General features: G+C 45.5%; 1 protein-coding gene and 1 long non-coding RNA gene across 3 annotated transcripts in view; one reads left to right on the top strand and one right to left on the bottom strand.

Moving 5' to 3' along the window:
- LOC310666934 overlaps positions 1-24,062 on the bottom strand; it is a 396,489-nt gene that overhangs the window by 158,934 nt on the left and 213,493 nt on the right. The window lies entirely within an intron of this gene.
- Positions 1-24,062, top strand: part of ADGRD1 (adhesion G protein-coupled receptor D1) — a 293,282-nt gene that overhangs the window by 140,659 nt on the left and 128,561 nt on the right. For both annotated transcript variants that reach the window (XM_083418242.1, XM_083418243.1), the window contains 2 exons: positions 2,134-2,207; positions 9,812-9,935. In XM_083418242.1, coding sequence (XP_083274368.1) covers positions 2,134-2,207; positions 9,812-9,935 — 198 coding nt within the window. The remainder of the gene's footprint in view (positions 1-2,133; positions 2,208-9,811; positions 9,936-24,062) is intronic.

Raw genomic sequence — 24,062 nt, 5'->3', positions numbered from 1 at the left:
GTTTGCACATATTTAGGTTACTCCAAAGGAGGCTATAGTCAGAAATAACAGCAGCATCTCTCTAATCATCAATATGGGCTTAAAATGAAACAACTCTCCACTTATGAATTTGTGTGTTGTTCAAGTTGGAAGGGGCTAAACTGATTGAGGGATGCCTTTATGGCTGAACATTGGTTTGTTTTCCCATGAAAAAAGGTTTGCTTCCTTGAGGTCTGCCAAGGACTTTCGTTTGGAGGGGTTGAAAGTGCAGCTGCATTCCTTTGCTTTGCAAAAACAATTTTGCTACGATACATAATGAAAAATACAGCCCACCTGATCTTGGTTATGTTCTTTCCAGATTCTTGTTTTGAAATTAAAGAGTTATTTGGAATGGTTATGTAATCATGCAATTATTGCTGTACTTCTGTATCAAATCACTTTTTTTTTAAAAAAGAGCTAAGTTAAATAAATGGAATTCTCCTAAAGTGCTTTTCCTCCAGTAGATTGCAGACACAATATGTGTAAATTTATATCGATTGCTATACTTAAGAGAACATGATATCAGGCTCTGTCTCATGGCTAATCTTCTTGTACAAAGAAAAAACAAAGATTCCAACTGAGAAAATTTTGGGGAAATGTTAAATTTAGCAGTGTTTGAGCGATGTAGGGTGGATTGCTCACTGGGAGCCAGGGAAAGCATGATCTTTGAGAACAACATCTGAAACAATTCTCTATGGGGGAGGAATCCACTCAGTCCACTTTTTGAAACAGATTGGCTTGATTTCATGTTCCAGAACTTGTTTGCAGATCAAAATAAAACCGTTTATGGAGCTCTCCCATTTTTGCAGTGTAGTTTTGGTCCCATAACTGCATAAAATATTTTACATTTTGCACATAAATGCATATGTAAATACATATTGTATATTTTTTTTAAATGTGCTTTTAAGGAGAAAATTGCCTTGAAATGCATTGAAAAATGTGTGCTTAAATAAATGTTTTAATCTGGTTCCCCCCAGTATAACCACACAAGATGTCCCATGCAATAAACATGCCCCTGCCCCTCCTGACAACAAGATACAGAGATCAGACAAATATATCCCACCACAAGTGAATGTGCATTGCCTGAGTTTGCATGTTGGCCACTCACTGCTTCCACAGTGGGCAGTGATTGTGACCCATCATGCTCCAGCGTCACCCGTGGCAGCCAGAGCACATTCATTCACTGGCCATTGGTGGGGGAATTCCCCTTGGCCGGCGTGATTGAGGGGCTGTCTTCCCACCAAAGAGGGCAGCTTCCAACAGGCCAATCAGAGGCTCTGCTTGGAAGGAGTGCCTTGCTGAATGGCTGGGCATATTGCCTTCTATTGAGTCAGACCCATCGTTCTATCTATCTTGGGATATCTGGCCATCAATTGGCTCACTATAGTCTATTCCAGACATGTCCAATAGGTGGTCGATCATGGTCTATCGCAGGATCCTTATTGATCATGGGATTAACTGAATTGGGCAATGAATCTATCCGCCTCCCGCTCCCCTTGCTCTGTGTCATGTGGGCAGTCGTTTGGCGTCTGCTGCTGGCGATTGGGGATGTGATAGTTGGCTTTAGGGCTACGTTACTTTCTAAGCAGTGTTATGGCGAGCAAGTTATGGCATCTCCCCTTAATAGAAGCTGAACAATTCTGGGCAATCCTCCCCCCCAAAAAGGCTCAACAAACAACTCTGGGAATCCTCCCCTTCCACCCCCCCACCCCCCCCCACTCCTCCTCCCTCCAATGACAATGGGTAGGTCACCGCCAGTTTTTTTTTTATACTGGGAATAGAGCACAGCCTCTTGGGAGTTGGACGTGCCTGGTCTATTCCAACTGGAAGCAGTTCTTGGGGGTTTCAGCCAAGGGCCATCTCCAGCCTTACCTGGAGATGCTGAAGGTTGAAACTGGGATCTTGTGCATGAAAAGCAGATACTGTTCCACTATGCCATGTCCCTCCTTTGAGCATCCCAATGCAAGCCAGCCCCTTGGGTTGACTTTGGATGCCATCCAAAGTCTCCAAAAGGAACTTTTTGGGGCGCCAGCCAACATCTTGTCTCTACCCATGGTAGACTCCAGTGTGTCCTGGTTATCCTTTTGTTTACATGTCTTCTTTCTTTCCTTTCAGACTGCTCCCCAGTACAGCCAAGTCATGAACGAAAGCAACCAAGTGAACTTCTACTGTGCCTTTTTGGATTACAGGTGCGTGACGTAGTTCTGTATTTGATCAGAGGATTGAGCCCTTTAGATAAAAAAAAAATGACTACAGTACCAGAGAATTACTTTGCCCCACCCTCCCCTCCGTGTTAGGTTCATGGGAACAGTCAAAACAATGAAATCATGGGCAATAAAATGAAGACGGATTACTCGCCCCATTACTAAACTAAGTAAAGGGATTTCTTACTCACATCTGGATTTTAAAAAAAGGGAAGCTGGAGCATATTTCTGAACGATAAAGCCCACCATATGGATTAGAATGCTAATCATCTTTTGGAACAGTTCTTCAGCATCCGTTCCCACATTGAGATTGAAATTCAGGACAAAACTGATCATGTATTCAGAAGGCCAGCCTTTGTTGTTCAAGGGAAGCTGTGCAAGCTACATCTCCCCCCCAGCCTAAAGAAAGTTCTTTTAGCTTGATTGACAAGTTATCCCCTTCCTGTGAATTTTTCCCTCCTTTCGGTGCCACTCAAAATGTAGCTAAAGGGTGGCTAAAATTTTAAATCGTTGTAGCCCTGTGACCTTCTGGTAAAGAGTGGGTAATAAATGAGATGGGCATGATGACAATGATGATAATACAGGATAATAGAGCAACAAATGATGGAAGTCCCCAGTTTGAATAACACCTCTGCTATGATAATTTTATTCTGTTTATTATTTTTAAAGCCAGTTTTATTGCTGTTTTAATTGAATGTAAATTATGTAAACTGCTTAGATACAGTATATTTGATAAAGCAATACAAAATCTGGCATCATAATAATAGTAATAATAGTAGTAATAATAATAAAAAATAAACAACCATACACGGCCTTAGGCAGGCCATTTTCTATCCATCTCAGTCTTCCCTTCTGCTGTCTGCAATATGGGGAGATAATGCAATTTGCTTAATAAGGTTGTTGTAAGCAGGGGCGGAGGAAGGGGGGACCAGTGGGGGTGGGTCACCCCAGGTGTCACCACTGAGGGGGATGCAAAATCACGGCCGGCACTCACCGTGGGGCCTGCAGCACCCCTGAACCACGCATCTCTTCTGGGAGTGACACGGTGGCATGGGCGCCCGCAGGCTCCGCGCTGCCCCAAACAGTCCGTCCGCTGCCTCCCCCTCAGCTGTAGGGCGGCTGAGTGGGAGGAGGCAGGCAGATTCCTTGGAGGCCCCGCAGAGAATCCTGCCCTGGCTGGCCCCGCCTTCAGGTGTCTGGCCCCACCCCTGGGCGCAGGGCACTCTCGCCACCCCAGGTGCTCGATCGGCTTGCTCCGCCACTGGTTGTAAGTAAGGGTTGCAGTTACATAATGCAGGTGTAGCACTTTGCATAACTGAAAGCTTGATGCAAAAGGAAGTATTATTATCACTATCATTTTCACATTACCCTGGAGTGTATCTTGGCCGGACTGGCTCCAAATCTGAGGTGCTCAGGCCTTCCCAAAAGGCTTACCTGGCTGTGGTTGCAGCACTCCAAGCTACTGCTGGGTTACCCTTTACATTTCCCACAGTGCCCCAGAAAGCTGCTAGGTAAGCGTAGTCACCCCAGCCCATATGTCTCTACCAGTGGCGTAGCATGGGTTGTCAGCACCCGGGGCAAGGCAGGTAATTTGCACCCCCTAACCCATGGATTTACGCCCCCTAACCCTACCCCCCAGATGTTGCGCCCGGTGCGGCCGGCCCCCCCTGCACCCCCCACGCTACGCCACTGGTCTCTACTCAACCACTTAGATCTGTGGGACAGGCACTTTTACAAGTGCCACAAAATGTTCGTTCTGCACTTGGAAGAAATTGGTCTTCCACTGTGGCAGCACCGACACTTCGGAACTCCACGCCTATTGATATTAGGCAGGTGCCTTCTCTACATTGTTTTCAGCGCCTGCTAAAAACTTTTTTGGTTCCAGCAAGCCTACCCAGGCATGTAATTTTAGACCATAATTTTGACCCTTGATTTTTGGTAGGTCATTTAAAAAGGATGATCTTATATTTTCCAATGTAACTTGTTTTTAACGGTGGTGGTTGTTGTTGATGCTGCTGTTAGTAATTTTAATGTAATATTTTAGACTGTCTGTTGAAAACTGCTTAGAGGTCTTTTGTTTTAGTAAGCGGCGTATTAATTTTGTTAAACAAATAAATGGTGGGAAATTGAAAGGGTGGCCAACCAGCTGCCTCTCACAGCTCGTGGGGGATAAGGCTGTGTCCCACCCCTTACTGCTGGAGGCAGTACTCCTCTCAATGCCAATTCCTAGGTTCTTTTGGCCAGTCATTCAGCAGCTGATTGCATTACACCCGGAGAGCAATCCTTCAACGACAGTGGTGCACAATTAGTTCAATTGTTAATTTGCATATTCAGTTCTCAGCAAAGAGTAACGTATGTGTACCATTAGCATAGCATATGGCGGATGCTGAGCTTTGTTTTGCAGTGCTTTAAGGGGGCTGATTTACACAGTCAAGAAAGCTTTCTTTTTACCCCAGAGTTGGCTTTCTGACAGCAGGGCCTGCTTAGGTATAGTGGGAATTGCAGCATGTTTGAGCTGCACCTTCACGCCAGCGGATTGTTGCTGACTCCCTCTTTACTGGGATATAAAGTCCAAAGGCACACAGTACAGTGGTACCTTGGGTTACAGATCCTTCAGGACCACGTGCGCAGCCTGGGAGTCATTTTGGACTCACAGCTGTCCATGGAGGTGCAGGTCAATTCTGTGTCCAGGGCAGCTGTCTACCAACTCCACCTGGTACGCAGGCTGAGACCCTACCTGCCCGCGGACTGTCTTGCCAGAATGGTGCATGCTCTAGTTATCTCTCGCTTGGATTACTGCAATGCGCTCTATGTGGGGTTACCTTTGAAGGTGAACCGGAAACTACAACTAATCCAGAATGTGGCAGCTAGACTGGTGACTGGGAGCGGCCGCCGAGACCACATAACACTGGTCTTGAAAGACCTACACTGGCTCCCAGTACGTTTCTGAGCACAATTCAAAGTGTTGGTACTGACCTTTAAAGCCCTAAAGGACCTCGGCCCAGTATACCTGAAGGAACGTCTCCACCCCCATCGTTCAGCCTGGACACTGAGGTCCAGAGCCGAGGACCTTCTGGTGGTTCACTCACTGCAAGAAGCCAAGTTACAAGGAACCAGGCAGAGGGCCTTCTCGGTAGTGGCACCCGCCCTGTGGAATGTCCTCCCACCAGATGTCAAAGAGATGAACAACTACCAGACTTTTAGATGACATCTGAGGGCAGCCCTGTTTAGGGAAGCTTTTAATGTTTAACAGACCACTGTATTTTAATACTTTGTTGGAAGCCTCCCAGGGTGGCTGGGGAGACCCAGCCACATGGGTGGGGTATAAATTATTATTATTATTATTACAGACGCTTCACGTTACAGACTCCACTAGCCCAGAAATATTACCAGGGTTTAAAAACTTTGCTTCAGGAGGAGAACAGAAATCGTGTGGTGGCGGCATGGTGGCAGCGGGAGGCCCCATTAGCTAAAGTGGTGCTTCAGGTTAAGAACAGTTTCAGGTTAAGAACAGACCTCTAGAACGAATTAAGTTATTAACCCAAGGTACCACTGTACAGCTGCCTTCATGAAGCTAAGCCAAATTTGTTCTCTGCTTCAATGGGAGGCCACTTGGGAACTGAGTATCAGGTCATGGGAAAGACCCCACTCTTCCCGAGACCTTGAAGAGCTGCTGTCAGTCAGAGTAGACAGTAGTGGTCTAGATGGGCCAAGAATCTGGCCTGGCATAGGACAGTGTCCTGTGCTCCAAGGTGAATTGACTTCTATGGAAGCAAGGTAGGCTATCAGATTGGCCACAGGACGCTGGACCAAGATGGACCAGTAGCCTAGGGTTGCCATACATCTGGAAAATGGCAACCCTACATTAGCCTGATTCAGCAGGATCATTGTATGCTGATGTAACTAAAGGGGTTCTCTAGCTTCAGCCACTTGTAGCAACTGCTCACTGCTACAGGCACACAGAGTGTTATTTGCATGTGTGTCTCACTAAGAACATAAGAACAGCCCTGCTGGATGAGACCAAAGGTCTATCCCATTCAGTATCGTGTTCTCGCAGTATCCAGCCAGATGCCTTGGGGGAACTCTGAAGAAGAACCTGGGTGGAACAGCCTCCCCACTAGCGATTCCCAGTAACTGGTAATCAGAGGCAGGAGCTCACTCCGTTGCGTGGATTTGAACTGCCAACCTTCCGATTGGCAAGCCCAAGAGGCTCAATGGTCTAAACCAGGCATAGGCAAACTCGGCCCTCCAGATGTTTTGGGACTACAACTCCCATCATCCCTGACCACTGGTCCTGTTAGCTAGGGATGATGGGAGTTGTAGTCCCAAAACATCTGGAGGGCAGAGTTTGCCTATGCCTGGTTTAGACCACAGTGCCTAGCAGTTCAAAAGCATACCAGTGCAAGTAGATGAATAGGCACCACTGCGGCGGGAAGGCAAATGGCATTTCCAAGCACTCTGGCTTCCATCACGGTGTCCCGTTGTGCCAGAAGTGGTTTAGTCATGCTGGCCACATGACCCGGAAAGCTGTCTGCAGACAAACGCCGGCTCCCTCAGCCTGAAAAGCGAGATGAGCGCCACAACCCCATAGTCGCCTTTGACTGGACCTAACCTCCCAGGGGTCCTTTACCTTTTTACCTAATCAGAAGCACATTGGAGGTAGACCAGCATGGCCAGCAGCCAAGGGGTCACTGATATTTTTATACTACATGAATTATGAGGCAAATGTTTCAACCAGCCAGCTTAGATATCTTTTAAATTCAGGTTATCTGTCCTTTGGACACACTAAGATCCTGGGGGATGGGGAGTGGAATCCTTGCTGTGCTGCAATAACAGGTTTAGGTTGCCAATGCACACACACACTATTCTGTCCTTCTGGGGTTGGTCTCCCCCCCCCTTTTTTTCTTTTGGGGCAGTTTTAATGATGGAAAGTTACCCTGAGATGCTTTGCCTTCCTTTCTTTGGAGAGCTCTGCAGGGGCCGATCTCTTCCAATTTAAAAAGCTCGTTTCCTTTTGAAACTTCAGTGGTGAGCTCACCTGCATATTTATGACAGACTCCTGTTGTGCTCACTTTATGAGGCAACTTTTGATAGAGGTGTATAAAATTATGCATGGTTTGGAGAAGGTGGATGGGAGAAGTATCCCCCCCCCACCCGCTTTCTCATAATACTAGGGTATATCCAATGAATGTTTGACGACTCATGACAGACAATAAGAAGTACTTCTTTACACAGGAGGGACGCAGGTGGCACTGTGGTCTAAACCACAGAGCCTAGGGCTTGTCACTCAGAAGGTCGGTGGTTCGAATCCCCATGACGGGGTGAGCTCCCATTGCTCGGTCCCTGCTCCTGCCAACCTAGCAGTTCGAAAGCACCTCAAAGTGCAAGTAGATAAATAGGTATCGCTCCGGCAGGAAGGTAAACGGCATTTCCGTGCGCTGCTCTGGTTCACCAGAAGCGGCTTAGTCATGCTGGCCACATGACCCGGAAGCTGTACGCCGGCTCCCTCGGCCAATAAAGCGAGATGAGCACCGCAACCCCAGAGTCGGTCACAACTGGACCTAATGGCCAGGGGTCCCTTTACCTTTACTTTACACAGGAAATAGTTGAACTATAGAATTGGCTTCATGAGAAGTGGTGATGGCCACTCAATTAGATGGCTTTAAAAGAGGATCAGGCAGTTTCATGGAGGGCGAGGCTATCAGCGGCTGCTAGCCACAATGGCAATGGTCTACCTCTGCTATTGGAGGCAGCGCACCTCTGAATACCAGTCGCCAGGAATCACAAGTGGGGAGAGTGCTGTTGCATTCTGGCTCCGCTTGCCATGGGCATCTGGTTGACTAATGTGAAAACAGAGTGTTAGTCTCTAGATGGGTCCTTGGTCCAATCCACCAGGTTTTTTTTTTTTTATGAAACACATGTTCTGGGCTGTATCCATTGTTAGTCATATTCTGAACACACCTGTTGAAATTAATGAACATGACTAACTTGGGTCCATTAATTACAATGGCTCAGTTGGATGCAAGCTTCTTTTTCTTTTTGGATTTGGGTGAAGAATCAAATGTGCACCAAACTTTAGGCAGCTGGCATTTACAGAACAATTTATTACAATTTTGCCTTATGATTGAATGAGCTTTACGGATGTACAGTTGAGGAGATGTACATCTGTCTATATTAAGTGCTCCGAGACTGTAGAATGAAGGCAAGGATAGAGTTGCTGTGCAACTGCAATTACACCAGAATGCAATTGCTGTAGCTGCTTTGTGCAGTTGCAATTGCTGTAGGATGATCTCACCTGAAAAATGCATAGCTTCCCTTTCTTCGTGGGCTGTAGAAAGGGTTGCAAAACTCACATCTTTTCCAATGGGCTGGCTTGTCTGTGAGTTTTCTTGCTGGAACGCCATTTTATTTTCTGTGTTTTGTTTTATATTGTGTTTTAATCCAGTGTTCTTCAACCTTGAATCCCCAGATGTTGTTGGACAGCAGATCCCATCACCCATGACTTTTGGCTAAGCTGGATGGGGATTATTGTAGTTATAGCCCAACAACATCTGTGAATGCAAGGTTGAAGAGCACTGTTTTCAAACTGCTTGTATGCAGGGGAAAGGAGAACTTTAGAAGCTATCTTATTCTGAGCCAGACTATTGGCCCATCAAACATAATACTATCCATACTGACTGGTGGAAGCTCTTAAAGGCTTCAGACACGGTTCCCCACTGGTCCTCATTGGAGGTGTGAAGCATTGACCGAAAGACCTTTTGTGTGCAAAACATGCGCTAAATAGCTCATCCCCTTACTGTTTGTGATAGCCTTTCAAACTACTCTTTTTAGAAAGCGATTGGATCCCACCACTACACTTTTTCTGAAATTAGGAGGGGTCAAGAGGTGTCATGTGAGGATTTCATTATATCTCTTCCCCACCCATGCGTCATAATTCAAGCAGTGGTGGGTGGCGCTGTGGTCTAAACTACTGAGCTTCTTGGGCTTGTCAATCAGAAGGTCAGCAGCTTGAATCCCCACGATGGGGTGAGCTCCCGTTGCTCTGTTCCAGCTCCTGCCAACTTAGCAGTTTGAAAGCACACCAGCAGGGGCGGAGCTTCATGCTCAGGCCCTGGGGGGGGGGGAAAGCAGGTGGGGGCAGGACTGGCATGCGTCCCGGGGGTGTGGATTATGCTGCTGGGGGTGGTGCGCTCCCCCTGCACTCCTCTTCCTCTGCCAGTGGATACCAGTGCAAGTAGATAAATAAGTACCTCTGCGGCAGGAAGGTAAACGGTGTTTCCGTGAGGTCTGGCATTCGTCACGGTGTCTCATTGCACCAGAAGTGGTCTAGTCCTGCTGGCCACATGACCCAGAAAGCTGTCTGTGGACATACACTGCCTCCCTCTGCCTGAAAAGCAAATGAGCACCACAACCCCATAGTCACCTTTGACTGGACTTAACCGTTCAGGGGTCCTTTACCTTTATCTTAATTCAAGCAGTGGTTTTAAAAACTTAGATTAGATTTTATAAGTGATCTCAAACCTTGGAAAGGCAGTGCAGAAACGTTTTAAAGTAAATAACATGGACACCTATTCTTATGCACTTTATAGCAACGGAAGTGGTGTTTGGTCTAATGAAGGCTGCGTGCGTGATGAAGGGGATTTCAACTATTCGGTCTGTTTGTGTAACCATCTCACAAACTTTGCCATTTTGATGCAAGTTGTACCACTCAAGGTAAGGATTTTCTTTTTCCCTTAGGCAATTTATATGAAACATTGTGTGTGTGTGTGTTTTAAAATATTTTGCTATTGAATCTTAATCTTTGTTTACATTGTATGGCTCTTATTGAAATTTGGTTGGTCCTTCCACAGCCCCAAGTTCAAGGTCTGTTTGCAGGAGTGGAAAGGCGGAATACTTGTAAAATAAATAAATTAAGGGGGGGGATTTAAACAAACAAACAAACAAATTGTGGCACTTTAAAAGACTAATAAATTTATTGTGGCATAATAGATAGTCTTTGCTGTTTTGCAGGAAGAGACTGACCCCTCTGGAAATAAATATAAAAGAATATACTGTACAGAATATTTCCTCCCAAGGTTCAGTTTATCTAGGAAAAATTATGTTAGACTTCTGCCACATGAACAAATTATTGAGAGATAATAGGCATACATTGTGTTTGTGACTTTTTGAATGCTTTCCCACATGGAAAGGAACCCAACTTGAATGAAGAAAGCTAGCACACCAGGGTGAAGGCTCTATTTAACCTTGATGCACTGTTCCTACAAACAGTGAGGTTTTTTACTCAGGGGATGGTTCAGAACTGCAATTCCCAATCTACCACCTGAGTTGGTCCAGTTCATAATTCTACCTCCTCCTGCTGCTTAATGCAACATGAATTTTCACAGAGGAGATGTGATTCTTCCTATGTTGGCGGTAGGCTTGACCTAATCTCATGAGGTTGATGTTGAGTGGCATTGTTAGATGGGAAGACCTCTGGTTCAACAAGGAAAATAATTGGCCACACCGACTACAAGGGTTAGTAGGTTATGCAAGAGCCCGAGATGAAATATTTCGACATTGTGCAACCAAGACAACTGGGAATCCAACTCCCGGTGTTGCTTGCCAAAGACCTTGAAGCTGATTGGACTCATTAAGGAGGACGACAGTTACAATTAACAGGGAAAGCTGCAAGTGTGAGTAGAAAGATTTCCCCTCCCTGCCAGGGACCGTAAAGTACTGGTTTTGCATTTGACTTCTCTCTCGCTGTGTGTGTTTCTCTCCACAGTTCCAGCCCAGTGCATCTCCACTGCCAATGTTTGCATAGTTCCCCAAATTTGTTTTACTCAGGGGGTGGTATTGTGTTTTTTATTATTATTGCAAACACAGCCCCCACAGTGATGAATCTTCCACCCCTTCTTTAACACACTGGCCATAATACTATAAACATGGATTTGCAGCAGGCATAGGCAAACATGGCCCTCCAAGGGGACTACAACTCCCATCATCCCTAGCTAACAGGACCAGTGGTCAGGGATGATGGGAGTTGTAGTCCCAAAAAACATCTGGAGGGCCGAGTTTGCATATGCCTGATTCACAGCCATGAGCCACAGGGCTGGCTCTATTATTAGGCAGATGGGTGTCTCAGGTGGCTGACACAGGGAGTGGTAGCAAAGCACTTTAGGACAGAGCTGTATGTGCGGCGAAGCCTGCCATAAACCTTTGCTGGCCTGGTATTTTCAGCTGCAGTGGAGGATGCTGTTTAGGGTGCTAAATGGTGAGGAATGATGGGAGTTGGATTCCAGCAACATCTGGAGGGCCACAGGTTCCCCATCTCTGATTTAGAAGATTGCTAAAGGTGCTTCCTCAGTGGCTGGAACATATAGCTGAAGTGAGTGGTGGCTGGCCTAGTAGACACATCTACCAGGCACTGGGGCAAAGGATATCAGGGTTCTGTTGCCTGTATATTGGTAGAGAGCTCCTGAAATCCCAGCTAGCAGGCCAGTGTGCCAGTCTATAAGTCAGTTTGAGGTCACGAGGTTCCCAATTCAGGTCGCTGAGTGCACACACTGTTGAATAGTGGGTAGACATGGCAGATGACACAGCGATTTCTCCAAAGCAGCTCTTTATTTTGTAAGCTGGAACAGAACTGAACAGCAAACAGCTCAGCTGGCCTGCTTTTATAGGCAGCCGGCTGTCAACATTGTAGCAACAACAACCCAGGGTTTCCTGCCTAAAGTAACTGACGTGGACCTGAGTGAAAACTATCTACAGTATCCCCCTGCTGGACCAGGGTGAGAACTTCAGTACATAACACACACATTGCCTGGAAGCTGGTCTGACGTGCTCCAAGAAGTGTACTCATAGCAAATCAAACAGTGGTGCAATAAATATGCCCATGACTTGTGAGCCCTGCACTCAGGAAAGCAGGAGTGGGGACATTTTGTGCTGCCAAGGCCGGTGGTGACTGGTGAGATGCAATGAGCGGAAGCCAACAGGAGGTGGCACCAGAACGAATGACAAGGCAGAGCCAACTAATTCTAGCTGTGACCCCATCTTCCTCCCTGCCATGCCCTCCAAGGGCAACTGGGACTAATTCGGATGGAGCTGGCAGGCTGTCGCCCCCTGGTAAATGTAAATGTAAAGGTAAAGAGACCCGTGACTGTTAGGTCCAGTCGTGGCCGACTCTGGGGTTGTGGCGCTCATCTCTCTTTATTGGCCAAGAGAGCCAGCGTACAGCTTGCGGGTCATGTGGCCAGCATGACTAAGCCGCTTCTGGCAAACCAGAGCAGCGCACGGAAACACAGTTTACCTTCCCACCGGAGCGGTACCTATTTATCTACTTGCACTTTGATGTGCTTTCGAACTGCTAGGTTGGCAGGAGCAGGGACCGGGGAACGGGAGCTCATCCCGTCGTAGGGATTCCAACCGCCAACCTTCTGATCGGCAAGTCCTAGGCTCTGTGGTTTAATCCACAGTGCCACCCACGTCCCTGTCACCCCCTGGACTGGTTGTAAATAAGTAAGTTGCTGCTGGCAAAGAACAGCCTGAGCTTGGAGGGGCTCCAGGCTAATGGCCCAGCCTCCAGTTGCTTATTGGTCACGGGCCATTTTTAGGCATCTCTTGAGAGTGATGGGGACGGCTGAAACCTATGGCTGCAATTCAACTGTTTTTAATATTGAATTTAAATTGTTGCAAGCTGCCCGGGGACCTGATAGTGAAGGGCGGGTAATAAATTTAATAAATCAACAATAAAGGGTCAGAGCAAAAAGTTGGCATGGCCACCCCTTCTCTTCCCTCCTCCCACTGCTTTCTGTCCCCACTAAGCAATCTACTCAGGGAGGAAGAGATTGCTCTTGCAAGAGATCTGAACTGATTGCTGGCGGAAAGTTTTGCATGGCTCCTCCCAGTGGTGGAACTTGGGGTCTCAAATTTCAGTGGCATTGTGGGCGAAGCCAACATTTGGTGGCCCTCCGGCCTCTCACACTCCATTCTAAATCATAGCTGTGGTGCCCCCTGTGGCTCCCTTGAGGCTCTGCAGGTGAACTGGTTGCACTCCCCTAAATCTGCCTCGGCTCTCCCTTCCATAATTCCAGCCATTTTGGCTTCCCCTCCCTCCTGCGTTCCTCCTGGGCTTCTCTCCACCTGCGTGAAATTAGGCTGGGGGCCACATGATATTAGGAGAGGGCCTTATGCATTCAGGCTGCCTGTCCCTACACTAACCACAACCACACACACACACACACACTGCCTCATAACAAGCTCAGCCTGGCTTCCCCCCTCTTCCCTCCACGCCTCGCGCAAGGCATGCTCAGTCACACAGTCAAGAAACCACAGACAGAAAACCGCTCAGGATCCTGTGACGGATTTGTGAGTCGGTTAACCGCAGTTTTCAACTCCAGCCAGATTGAAGATATTAATACTTGAGATTTTTTTTTTTTTATTGCGCCTGAGGAACGTAAGGAATGGAAAACTCAAAACAGGGCGAGCATTTCTTCATTGCTAGCTTGCTTTTACAGACTCTTCTCTCTTTGGCCAGAACTCTAGATTAAACTACCCAGTTACTCGACATTTCTTTCTTTCTTCAATGTCTTTCCAAGAAATTTTCCTAAAGGGTTTGAGCTCGTCTCACAGTGTTGGAGATGGAGAGATCTATTTACTTATCGCAATTTACTATTCACTATTTACTCTTACTTCTCAAAAAGGTCAGCTGGGAGGGACACTGCTATAACAGTGTGACTAATAAATATACAGAAATATTTATTCTTCATTCAGCACATGGGCTAATTTATTCATTAAAAGAATAATAATCTGTTTGCCATTTTGCATTGTTGCCTGCCAGGATTCACTATCTGCAGAGAAATATAAAGAATTCCCAGCTTCTCCATCAAGAGAACACAGAGTTATGCTCCATGCTCCATCATGTAGTTCAGCCTTGATTGCAAGCCTCTCCCCACAATTGCCAGAATATGGGCCTCAATCAGGATTGAGACTATAATAGAGACCTAAGGTTAAACACTCCTTACCGCTTATGCTAGAGTTCTGGTCCCATTCAGGACTTCTGTGCTAGCAATTTGTGAAAGAAAACACATGCTTCAAGGGCTAGAAGAGACTCTTGTCTGAAATCTTGAAGAGCTGCTGCCAGTCAGTGCAGACAATAATAAACTAGACAGTCCAAGGGTCTGACTCAGCATAAGACATCTTCTTGTGTTTCAAAACATAGAGAGGCATCTTGTACCAGGCTCAGGCAATTTGTCTATCTAGCCTAGTATTGTCTGACTGGAAGTGGTTCTCTGGCGGGGGCATTTCACATCAGGTGTTACCTGTGGGTTTTTCTTAACTGGAAATTCTGAAGATTGTGCCTAGGACAATCTGCATGCAAGGTATGTGCTCTGCCACTGAGCTATGGGCCATGAAGTGAGGACTTCCCTCATTGGGGATTGTGTGCCTGACTCTCCAAACCTCCCATACCACCCACTGCAAGGGCCAGTTCCTGGAGTTCAGCTTGAGTCCTCTCCTCTGCTGCTTCTCTGCCATGGCTTCTGGCAGAGACACTAAGCGAACCTCCTCCTCAGGCCCCCCTTCCTCTATTTAAAGGTAGCATAACCAGCCACACTGGTTGCCTTGAGGCTTCTCAGCCTCGCTGGAGAGCTTCAGGACCTCAGGAAGTATCTGCATCAACCCTGTTGCCTGTGCAGCAGCAAAAAGCCATGGAACAAAAGAAGCATCTGCAATAAGAACACATAGAAACAATGTCAAAACATTGTTAAAAATTCATATCCAAAACATAAGGTAAAGGTAAAGGGACCCCTGACCATTAGGTCCAGTCGTGACCAACTCTGGGGTTGTGGCGCTCATCTCGCTTTATTGGCCGAGGGAGCCGGCGTACAGCTTCCAGGTCATGTGGCCAGCAGGACTAAGCCGCTTCTGGCAAACCAGAGCAGTGCACGGAAATGGCATTTACCTTCCCTCCGGAGCGGTACCTATTTATCTACTTGCACTTTGATGTGCTTTCGAACTGCTAGGTTGGCAGGAGCTGGGACCGAGCAACAGGAGCTCATCCCGCCGCAGGGATTCGAACCGCCAACCTTCTGATCGGCAAGCCCTAGGCTCTGTGGTTTAACCCACAGGGCCACTAGCATCCCATCCAATACATAGAGTGGGACAAAAGGCTTGTTGAAAAAGGAAGGTCTTCAACAGGCAATGGAAAGACAATAGAGGTGGCACCTGCCTAATTTATTTATTGCATTTTTACCCCAACTTTCATCCCATCCTCACTGACTCCCCACAACACCTCTGAGAGGTAGGTTAGGTTGAGAGGCAGTGCTGGCCCATGGTCACCCAGTGAGGTTCATGGCTATGTGGGCATTTGAACCCTGGCCTCCCAAGTCCTACTAGCCACAACACCAAGAGGGAGGTCCAAAGGGTACCTGAGGCCCAATTCTTACATCATATGGAGGACATCTCCTAATGAGATGGTTATCTGTGGGGTGCACTCTCCTGCAGAGCACAATCTTTTATATATTCTGATCTCGAGTTGTATAGAGCTTTGCACATCAGTACCGGCACCTTGAACGTAGCTTGGGAGCTAGCTAACATCCAGTGGTTTGGTGCAAGGGACAGCTCTGAGAGATCAGCTGAATGAGAAAGCCACAGGTTGAGCTACTCCTTGAGAGCTCTTGAGCCCCTGAGCTCAAAATAGGACACGTGGTCTTGAGTGCGTGGAACACCCAAGTCTCCCTAGCTTTCGCACCTGCGGCCAGAACATTTTCAGCGCTTTCCCACAATTGCAAGTCTTGAAGAATGGCTATTATAAAATAAAATAAAGTCTACAAGTCTCTGTACCAGATACCAGATTCTACAGATAGTACATAGAATTCGGTACATGCAGAACTGGAGAGGGCAAAGTGTTCTGACAGTAAATCAAAAGAACATTTACAACTCAGTGCAATTATTATTATTTTTTTTTTAAATCCCCAGCCTTAACTTTTTTATATATTAAAAAGAACAGTGGTTTCCTGCTGCTTTCAGAGCTTCCCCGCCTTCTAAATAAGGCAAAATCCAAGTTAAAGCACACACCCCAACTTTAACTCCACAGCTCAGTCACTTAACGTAATAGGTGTTAAAAGCATTGAAGGCTGTGTAATAAATTATTGACCATGGTGCGCACCCCCCCCCCGGCCCCACAGAGCTTTGCCTGAATTAATAGCTTTGAGACTATCTTGAAAGATGAGGGGTAAATACCTTAAATCGTGTCTGTGTGTGTGTGTGCATGGCTTGTTTTTTTTTTTTTTGAAAGGTCCATCAGCTGGTGATAGCTGCAGAAAAATGGCTCTGGGTGGTGATGTCAGAAATGGCTGCGTCTGTCTGCAGCTGCCCCGTGTGGCAAATCTTTGAACTGCAGGTGCCTGCTTTTCAGCAATGTAGGTACTTCCAGGTCCTGGGCTGACTTTGGCCACCCCAGTCTGGATCTTTCTGGGCAAGAAGGAGTAATAAGAGGACTTCCTGTTCCCAGCTGAACCTTGCTTTTAAGCAACAGGGTCTTGCTGAACACTGACACGTTCCTGTGCTCTCAGTTGTTCTTCAGTTTCCACCTCTCCACCTTCATCTTGTATTTGCTCCTCAGCCCTGGCTTCAGGCGTATTTCTTGACACTGCCTCCTGGTAGGGCTGAATTTGGCAGCATCCCAAAGCAACCTGGGTGTCAAGGGCACCCCACCCCCCAGCCAAAGGAATGCACACGGCAGATAGTTAACTCTTCAAAGCTGGTTCTACGGCTCCAAATACCCATGCACACCAGTCGAGCATCTAGGCCATGGGTAGGCAACCTAAGGCCCGGGGCCCGGATCCGGCCCAATCGCCTTCTAAATCCAGCCTGCAGACTGTCCGGGAATCAGCATGTTTTTACATGAGTGGAATATGTCCCTTTATTTAAAATGCATCTCTGAGTTATTTGTGGGGCCTGCCTGATATTTTTACATGAGTAGAATGGGTCCTTTTATTTAAAATGCATCTCTGGGTTATTTGTGGGGCATAGGAGTTTGTTCATTTCCCCCCCAAAAATATAGTCCGCCCCCCCCCATAAGGTCTGAGGGACAGTGGACCGGCCCCCTGCTGAAAAAGTTTGTTGACCCCTGATCTAGGCAGTTATTCCCAGGTCTGTGCTCTATGGCACAGTTGCAGCAACAGGGGGCTACTCACCCTCCACCAGCTGTCCCTTGATGGTCTGTGTGCATGAAGCTGGAGACTATGCCTGCGTGGAAACTGCCTCTGCTCTTCCCGCTTCAGTTCTCTCCTAGTTGAATGGCAAGGTCCCAAACCCTCCCGAGATGTTAAGTAATAAAGACACATGAGACCAGTATTTTAGGTTACAGAATGTAAGTGGTATTGGGTTAGGCATTGGAAACAAACCAACTATATCTGACCCCTGCCCATCTGCAGGAGTCTTGGAAGGGTTAACCTCCAGTAGGGGGAGCCCTGCTGTTGCACATCAACTAGGAACTCCCCCAGGGTCACCGCTAGGGGTCGTGTCATTGCCCTAGCCCCCCCCCCCCCCGGTCTGGGGCTTCGGACAGAGATCATGCCTCTCAGATTCCTTTAATGGAATTCCCTTGAATTAGGAGGGGTAGGTGATGGTCACTACCTCCCCTCCCCTCCATCTGAATACTCCAATGCCTAACCGCCAAACCTTACAAAGTTGTGACGATTTGCTATGAGGTAGGCGAAAAACCAAATGGCTGGGTGAAATATTCCCAGCCTTAACAGGTTTATCAAGTTTTTGAAGCTTGCTATAAAAGATATTGCGAGTCGAATAGTAGGCATTCCATTGGCAGCAGTGCAGCACAAAGGTTTGTCTCACAGCAATTCTGCCCAGCAACGAGAAATGTGCTGGACTTGCAAACAGGTCTTGCCCAGATGATAATGGCAGCCAAAAGGCAATGGTCTCTTCTTTTCCCTGGCAAAGCTCTGTCAAGCCAGTCACCAAGTAGAGAGGGGAGAGCGGGCTTCCTTGATCAGGGACGTGCTGTTCTCATAGCTGTCAAATGGCTCATGCCTAAGCTGTTGGCCCAGCGGGGAAACTTTCACCTGAAGAAGGCAGTCAATGGCCTTTCTCTTTGGTATGTTGTTACGAGTGCCACCAGAACGGCTGGTGATCACATCCTTGAGCACATCAAAAGGGAACCTGCTTTTTAAGGAACTGTGCCTTGGGCTCTGTAGGGGTTCTGCTATCGACCTGTTTCTCTGCAGGGTTGTTTTTTGTTTAAATACACTTTTGTAATGATTTCTTTTAAGATGACTCAAATGTGAAATCTTTATAATAGCCCTTTTCAATCCAGAATTATTGCATTTATATATATATATATTTAATAATATTTATTAAATATTTTATAGTTATAAAAAGAAGAAAAGTAGAGAAAAACAATACATAAATTCAACAGACAATACATCGACAATAAAAAAAGATACAATACAACAAGAAAACAAGAAAACAAAAACATTTAAACACACATCCAAGGTTCATATCTATATCTTTCATTTACCTATTTCCTCGACTTCCTCGCACCTCCCTTTTTTGTATTCTACTTCAAATTAGCTGGTTCAACAAATCCTTTCCCTCTTCTTCAGTTTTTATTCTCTAATTTATCCTAACACAATTTAACCTTAAATTTTCCACCTTGGCACATTGAGAATTAATTTTCATATAGTTCTTAATAACACTTCTGCTAAAACCATATAACTTCATTCCAGTATTCTTCTAACATTCATTAATTTTGCAATATTTCTGTAAATATACTTTAATTTTTTTCCAATCTTCTTCCATCGACTCTTCTCCCTGGTCTCAGATTCTGCCAGTCATTTCTGCCAGTTCCATATAGTCCATCAGCTTCATCTGCCATTCTTCCCGGGTGGGTAGATCTTGTGTCTTCCAATATTTTGCGATGAGTATTCTTGCTGCTGTTGTGGCATACATAAAGAAAGTTCTATCCTTCTTTGGCACCAATTGGCCGACCATGCCCAGGAGAAAGGCCTCTGGTTTCTTCAGAAAGGTATATTTGAATGCCTTTTTCATTTCGTTACAGAATTATTGCATTTATATAAATTATGTGGGCTGAGATTCAAGGCGGCACATCCCATTTCTCCACCTGACGTGAAACAGGAAGGTGCCCTTCTCAAACCCTCCCTTACCTGGGTCATGTGGTGGCACCCACAAAATGGTGGCTTGTGGAGCTCTTGTTAACAAATAGTAGGCTGGAGAGCCTCTGTATGTTCTTCCCTTGGGAGACAGGCATAAAGGGGCAGATTTGCCCATTTTTCTAAACTGTTGATTGTATACAGTGGTACCTTGGTTCTCAAATGCCTTGGTACTCAAACAACTTGGAACCCAAGCACTGCAAAAGCGGAAGTAAGTTTTCCAGTTTGCGAACTTTTTTTGGAAGCCAAACGGGCTCCATTTTGAGTGCCACGCTTCCATTTTGAGTGTTATGCTGAGGTCTGTCTGTTTTTGCTATTTATTTTGTGTTTTTGTGGCTCTTTTTTGTTTTGTTTGTGTGACTGCGTGGAACCCACTTCAGCTACTGATTGATTGTGTGACTACAGTACATTGTTTATTGCTTTCGTTTTATGGATCAATGGTCTCGTTAGATAGTAAAATTCATGTTAAATTCCTGTTTTAGGGGTTGTTTCTAAAAGTCTGGAATGGATTAAACCATTTTGCATTACTTTCTATGGGAAAGTGCGCCTTGGTTTTGGAATGCTTTGGTTTTGGAACTGAATTCCGGAACGGATTAAGTTTGGGAACCAAGGTACCACTGTACTGCTTAGACTCTACTGTACAGCTTGGCGATTAAGCCCATCTGTAGGAAAAAACGCTGGTTGTCCTGAAACAGCGTCCGGGTGTTGACTCATGAGTTGGTGTTGCTTCTACCAAATACACAAGTGACTGTAAAGAAAAAACTACTTCGGTAATTTATTTGTTTGCTTGTTTATACTCCTTATTTTGGAGCAGTTGCCCTTGGTGATGTATTTTTGTGTGACTTTGCATTGTCCTGAGTAGGCCTGGGCGAAATCTGGTTTTCAACACTGTGATACATCACCAGCTAAACATCACAATATACCAATATATTACGATGCCTGAAATAAGGATGGCAATCCAGAGGCATTAGCTGGCTTCACGTTTTTTGCCACATCATGATTTTTGTCGGCGCCTGCTATTGTGACTCGCTGCCCCCTGTGCAGGAGGCAGGAGAGAGCTGAGTTGGCAGAATTAACAGGGGCTGAAGGAATCGAAGGAAGCATTGTTTGGCTTCATGGTTTCCCCCACATTGTGTTTTTTGCATAGCACTCACACATCATGTTCACAATATATTGCCAGGTCAAAAATTATGAAACTGGTATCACAATATGGACTTCAAACAGGTTTCAAATGATACATCACTCTAGTTCTGAGTTGTGATTGAACGCAAGAAGTGGAAGACTGAATGCAAGAAGGGGGAGGGTTTTTTGGGGGGGTTGCTTTGTTTTCAAGAAATCTATACTGAAGCACTTTTTATGGTCTTGGAATTGTGATGGGAGTTGCTGTCTAAGGGGGAGGAGTCAGTTTCCTGGCCCAAACCATTGCATGCACCTATTGTAGCACTTGGGATCCTGGCATCTATTTGTGCTTGGTCTCCACGTTTTTCAGGATAGCTGGGCTTTGGATCTTACGCTGAGACCAGATCTATGAATTTCAGTTTCTATTGGTTTCAGATTTTTCCAGTCTTAAATTAGGTTTTCTACATTGCTACATTGGTTTGCAATTTTTAGAAGTCCTCGTGAAAATTCACCAATAGTTTTGTGCAGATATCTCCTTATATACACATTTCTGTTTTTTACCTAATAGTCACATTTTGGCAATGCATTTCCCCCTAATTTAATGCATCTGTGTGGGTTACTTTCACTAACATTAAGATGTATGCGTCTTGATGCACATTTTAAACTAGCATTCAGATTTCTGAACACACTGCTTACTTGCAGAACTGCATTGCAAAATTTGGAATAGTGCAAATTCTGAAGAACGGTTCTTTCAGTTCACATTTTTTGGGGGGGACAATGTGAATTAGGAATCCATCTGTCAAAAATGGGCCTTGCAGGTGGGTGAGCCAGTTCTGCGTTCATTCTTCATGCAGAAAAAGGTTCCCTCTCGCTCTGTTTTATCTAGTCTTTCCCTTAAAATCCTAATATTGGTGTTTGTAAACTTCACTGAGAGTCTTTAATTGGCTGAAGAGTCAGATTAAAACAAGCTTTAATCAAACAAATTTCCACTGATCTATGCTGATCTATGGTACTCTTGGTTGGATGGTTCTACTTAACAGATCATGCAGTAAACATGTGGGAATGTAACTCACTTCCACACTGATTTGATTAGGCAGAGTATAGAATCCATGGCAATGACCTATTGGGATTCTTTCCATCTGTATGTTCAGAGAAGCCCCACCTACACATTCTAGCAGTACGTTGACTCACCAGCCCTTTATTGTTCTTTCTGTGCTTTGCACAGACCTAATAATAAACTAGAATGTTTCAGAGCTGGCAGCTGAGCAGTTCGGCAAGGTTTCCAGCTTAACCTGCAAGGAAAAAACAAATAGCTCAGGCAGAAGAGCCAGGCTAGAGACAGTAGTTATACAATGTCATCTGGGACCTTATTGGTTTCTCCAAGTCCTCTGATCCCACTGGGCTTAAGGCTGCAGTAAATCTCCCAGCCATCAGCCAAGCTGTGCTATAGAGTGGCAGAAATCAGGCTAGCAACTCCTTCATAGAATCATAGAATCATAGAATTGGAAGAGACCACAAGGGCCATCGAGTCCAACCCCCTGCCCAGCAGGAAACACCATCAGAGCACTCCTGACATATGGTTGTCAAGCCTCTGCTTAAAGACCTCCAAAGAAGGAGACTCCACCACACCCCTTGGCAGCAAATTCATGGCCATTGTGGGACAGGGTGCAAAGTCTCTGGGCCCCACCACTAGAATATCCAGTTTCAGACCACACAGACCTCATTTCCTGTTTCCTCACTTCCTGTTTCAATTTGTGGGCAGGGCCATGACACAAAGTTGGGGAGTTGGTCACCTTCACAACTCTGTGTAGCAATTTCCATGGCACTATTAAGACAGTTAACAAGCATTGTCAGTTGGAAACCAGAAGCATCTGTCACACTGCACCAGAACTGGGACCCCTTGGTGGTCAGCAGCCTGAAGAACGCATTGAGAACACCAGGCGTATTGTGGTGGTCCTGTGCTTCCTGGTCCTGTTGGCCAATGTGGTGTAGTGGTTAGAGTGTCAGACTAAGACTGAGGAGATCGTCAACAATGTTTAGGCAACACGGTGACCATAGACATACGTAATAGACAATCTTTATAGAATTCCTTCAAACAATAACAAATTCAAAATCAAATTTTAGTCTCTGAAAATCTTTAAATGAAGCGAGGTACCATACTTTGTACGATGAAAGATAAGCTGTGGAGCTTAGTGTATTCAGCAAATATAATGTGCAACACTGGCAGGTTTTATAATGATGTTAGGATCATGTGAAAGAGCTTTCAAACAATCGCGTTGTGACTTGCACAAATTGTCCTTAATTTGGGGACCCTTCTTTTCTAATTTTTCCAAATCTCGTAATACCAATTGGTGAAATAAAGAAATAGATGGATTCGTATTAGCTGGAGTAAATGATGATTTTGGTCTGAATTGGCGCATAACCGGGTTATTGGTTCCAAACATATCACTTAGTTTTATATTTCGTATTAGTTTAAATAGGTCAACCCTGGTCTGAAAAGCATTATATAATGGTTTTGGAACAAAGCCCAGTCCCAATTATAAAGTTTGCAATTCATTGGTAGAAAATGTATGCAAGGAATTATTAATTCTCGGAAGGGCGGTCGTTCCCAAACAAGGAGGAAATTCTAATTGTTAATAACCTTGTTTATGTTCTTTTTTGCAACACCGGGGTTTGTTTGGATACTTATTGTTGTACTAAGACTGAGGAGATGCAGGTTCATATCTCCACTCAGCTGCAAAGCTCGTGGACTCAAAGTCTCAGTCTAGTCTATCTCACAGTCTTAACCAAAAACTGGACATTTTTATCCACTCCAAAGTTCTGGGTAGGTGACAACATATTTCAGGCAAAAGATTCAAAACTGAGAGTTAAAATGGAACATATGGAAGATCTCAGCATCTTCTTAGCATATTGGCCGGCTCAGCAAGTAGTAGGGTTCATTGGAGCTCATCGTTTTATTTTTGGAAAGCATAACAATGCTGGAAGAATTTACAGCCATGTGGCACTCAGATCCTGTGCTGGCATTGGTCCTGCTAGCCAAGTGATAAATTGGCATCAAGCGAGGCTGGAATTATTTGCATCTTTATCACTTGGCTATGATGCCCCTATCACACCCTGCATGCCTTAGAGAATGGGCTCGCTTGAAATGAATTCATCATGTTTGCTAAAAAGTGAAGAATGACAGCGAGGATTGGGGATGAGCAGCAATTAAACAAATAGCAAAGAGTTGCCCTGAGATGATCAACAAAGTGGCATGTTTTCCCTGCCCTGCATACCGGCCAATTTCTTCCCTTTGTCAACACCTTAATTGGAGCTCTGCAGATGTAATCACAAGAAGAACGGGCAGTTCTGTTTCAAAAATGAAAGTGCCCTGTGCAGGGTCAAACCTAATTTTGTGTTCATTTTTATGAGTATCCAATATTCCCTGCCTCCAATGAGTTCTGGCACTCATGGGTGCAGTTCTGTTTCTGTTCTTTATCATTTTCCTCACCCTTTTCATTATTTGCCCTCACTTTCTCCTGCCTCATCTGCCGTCACTGCCATTTACAATGCC

Source organism: Podarcis tiliguerta (genome assembly GCF_965153285.1).
Source record: "Podarcis tiliguerta genome assembly, chromosome: 16".
Lineage (NCBI taxonomy): Eukaryota > Metazoa > Chordata > Lepidosauria > Squamata > Lacertidae > Podarcis > Podarcis tiliguerta.
The sequence above is the reverse complement of the archived record's forward strand: the minus strand, read 5'-3'. Positions and strand labels throughout refer to the sequence as shown.